Source organism: Hydra viridissima, unplaced genomic scaffold, assembly GCF_058129835.1.
Source record: "Hydra viridissima isolate aposymbiotic clone 2 unplaced genomic scaffold, HvirCarnegie_v1 scaffold_8, whole genome shotgun sequence".
Taxonomy (NCBI): Eukaryota; Metazoa; Cnidaria; class Hydrozoa; order Anthoathecata; family Hydridae; genus Hydra; species Hydra viridissima.
This window is the reverse complement of record NW_028324307.1, coordinates 11,400,001-11,403,236: the sequence shown is the minus strand read 5'-3', so window position 1 is coordinate 11,403,236 and position 3,236 is coordinate 11,400,001. Positions and strand designations below refer to the sequence as shown.

The 3,236-nt window shown below is 33.0% G+C and overlaps 1 protein-coding gene across 1 annotated transcript; it reads left to right on the top strand.

Moving 5' to 3' along the window:
* The first annotated feature begins 400 nt into the window (after positions 1 to 400).
* On the top strand, positions 401 to 3,235 carry LOC149885087 (uncharacterized). The gene is made up of 3 exons (XM_090095508.1): positions 401 to 416; positions 582 to 775; positions 867 to 3,235. Exons 2-3 carry the CDS (start codon positions 585 to 587, stop codon positions 3,217 to 3,219), a joined length of 2,544 nt encoding a protein of 847 aa, XP_089951634.1. The 5' UTR covers positions 401 to 416; positions 582 to 584; the 3' UTR covers positions 3,220 to 3,235.
* The last annotated feature ends 1 nt before the right edge of the window (position 3,236 follows it).

Genomic DNA, 3,236 nt, shown 5'->3' with positions numbered 1-3,236 from the left:
TTGAAGTAAATAATGTTACTTGTATATTAGGGTGTCCCAAAAATATATCATAAATCGAATTTTAGTGTGCGGAATACTACATTTAGCATAATTTTATCCATAAAGAAAAACAAACAAAAAATTAAGTTTTTAGCTCAAGCGGAAGGTTATTTAGGTGAAGCGGAAGGTTATTTAGGTGAATTCACTTTTATATAATAATTTATAATAAATGAATTTTGATTTAAAATTTGATTTTTATCCGAGTCAATTTTTATTTATGTTTCGACAAAAGCATGGCCAACAATAAAAATAAATGATGAGTGTTTTATAAACAATAAAAACTAATGATGCGTAAATTTAACTCAAGCCAATATATAAATAAAGTTGAAATCAAGTTAAAAAGTTGTTTTCAACGAAGAAATTCGTCTAAAACACAGGTTTGAAATTGTGTATAAAACTTATTTACCAATTTCACTATTTTTTCATTATTTTTTTTATATATTATAGAACATACTATAATCTATAGGTATACTACAATCCTGATTCAATCAAATACAGCTAAATGCGTCTAATGAGGATTTTTTAAATAAAATAAATTTGAGAAAATGTCTCTAAACATAAATTATCACGTTAATTCACTGAGAACAGATATTGATGATGCATCAAAAGCTACAAGGAAGAGGAGACAATTTTATTTGCTAGGGTTTCCTTTACAGAGTTTTGCCCCTAATAGACTTCCAACAAATGGAGAAATGCTGAGAAGGTATTACTGGCTTAATCTCGAAAAAAGCATAAGGTAAATCTGAAAGCAATTAACAAAAGCATTACATTTTTTACACGTTTAATGTTAACTTTTTAATGTTTTTTTTTTTTTTTAAACTTTTTAGCACCACACAGATCAACATCAAAATTGGTTGTCCAGTTGCTTCCGGGAAGACGTATTTAAGATGCTCCAGGTTTGCTGATGGAGTGTGCAGAGAGAATAATAAGCAGATAGTTACTGGTGTCTGTATTCTGAGAGAGCTTGTCAATTTATGGGAGCAGGCTGGGTTTAATGATGTTTTCATTGTAACGGAGCAAACTATCAAAACTAGAATCACCAAAAAAGTCAAGGAATACCACACTTTAAAAATGCTAAAAACACTCGAACTACCAGAGGGTAATAACAAAAAGAAGGTGAACACTTTATTGAAAGAGAGCAGTGCTCTCTTCTCTATTAATAAAACAAACATACTTGATTTAATAAAAAGTGATAAAAATTGGGATGATAAGGCTAAGAAGGAAGACATAAAATTCTTGAGGCTTTGTCTGAGAGGGGATATGGTCAAATTCGGGAACATGGAAAATAAATTTTGTGAAAATGCTCACAGGGCACAAGAAAAAATAAAGATGTCTGAAAAAATCCAAAGATATAGAGATAAAAATAAGAAAAAGGAGATTAGCTATTTGGAAAGTGACTTTTCAAGCACAGATAGTGACAATCAAACTGAGTACGACGAACTATATTTACCTCCAGCTAAAGTCCAGAATAAACAGAAAAGGTTTCAGAGTGACGTCAAAGTTTGCCTTCAGTTAAGTATGGAAAATATTCATAACAATTGGATTCCAATTATGACCAGATATGGAATTGGAGTCAGGCCGGGTATATGTCTTTTGTCTTCTCTTTACAAGGCTGGTGGAGTTAATATTGATAATATCTCGATATCAAGATTAACTCTAAACAGGAAAACTCATAATGTTGTGGAGTCTGAGGCACAGATAATAAGAGAGGAAAACATTGATAAAATAAGAGGTTTAAAAGTTGTAGTACATTTCGATGCCAAGATTTTGAAAAGATACAATTGGGAAAAAGGAATTTCTAAATATGAGGATAGAATTGCTATCAGCGCATCTTCACCAGAGTCTGGTCCACTAGACTTTCTTCTTGGCATCTTAAAAATCGAAAGCTCCAAGGGAAGTGATCAAGCCATTGCAATTCAAACAATGCTTGAATACTATGAAATGTCGGGTCAGATTATTGGATTGTGTTCTGACACAACATCCAGTAACACTGGTAAAAATAAAGGTACTGTAAATATTATTATTTCCTATGCCCTTAAAAGACCGGTTCTCTGGTTAATGTGCAGACATCACATTTATGAAAGACACGTGGCTCATGTGATGAAAGAAATATTTGGTCCCACAAGTAGTCCCAGCAAAAAACTTTATGTAATTCTCCAAAATTTATGGCCGCAGATTTACGAAGATGTAAATAAACTTGAGAGAATTGTAAAGTTTGACTGGTCTCAAGATGCTTTCAGGCCCGGCTCATTACTGTTCAAACTTGCCTTGGATACTAAAGAGTTTTGTATTACAGCTTTTCATAAGAATACTTTTCAGAGAGGTGATTACAAGTATCTTTGTGAGCTTAAGGCATTTTTTCTAGGAGCTGAGTTATCGAACTTTTCATTTAAACAGCCTGGAGCTCATCATGAAGCAAGGTTTATGGCTGACTGTATATATTTACTGGTTATTCAGATGACTCAAAAGTACCACCCTGCTGATTCCGAAACAGTTGGAAAAAATACAATAAACCATCTTAAAATCGCAACCAACTACATACTATTTTTTCATGGACTCTTCTTTCTAAAAAGCCCTAATACTTCTCAAGCACCTTCAAATGATTTAATGGCGTTCGATATTGCTTTTCAGTTACAAACAGTAGACGAGTTTAAAGAATTTGCAGCAAAAGGAAAGGTTCTTTACCAAAGTCTTAAGCGTCACACTTGGTATCTGTCTCCGCAACAAGTCATTTTTGCTCTTGCTGATAAGGATCTGAAAACCGAAGTTAAGACCAACATGTTAAACAAACTGCTTTCTTATGATATCCCGGAGTTAAAAGGTCTGATTAAAAAGAGACCTGAAACTAAGGTTGAAATTATTCCTACATCAAAATTAGAAGACTTTGTCAACGAGCAATCCTACCTTTTGTCCTTGCTATTGGAGATCTCCAAGAAGGAAATTCTGCTATGGAAAGAAAAAAGCATCGAAGCATGCGAAAATGAGGAAGTTTCCCAGTCTTTTACTTACTTTTCAAAGTGTGTAAGAGCACTTGCAGTTGTAAATGACCGTGCAGAACGCCACATTAAGTTAATTCAAGATTTCATAGAGAGAACACACAATGAAGACAGGCTTCAGGATACTCTCCAAGTATTTTCCTCAATAATACGAAATATAAATGTGATTTTTAGTTGTTATTGATAATAATGGTTGTTAAT

Excerpts from the sequence above, each read along its gene's own strand:
- LOC149885087 (XM_090095508.1), top strand. The coding sequence starts at position 585 with ATGTCTCTAAACATAAATTATCACGTTAATTCACTGAGAACAGATATT. Across the intron at positions 776-866 it reads AATCTCGAAAAAAGCATAAG|CACCACACAGATCAACATCA; the intron begins GTAAATCTGAAA and ends TAAACTTTTTAG.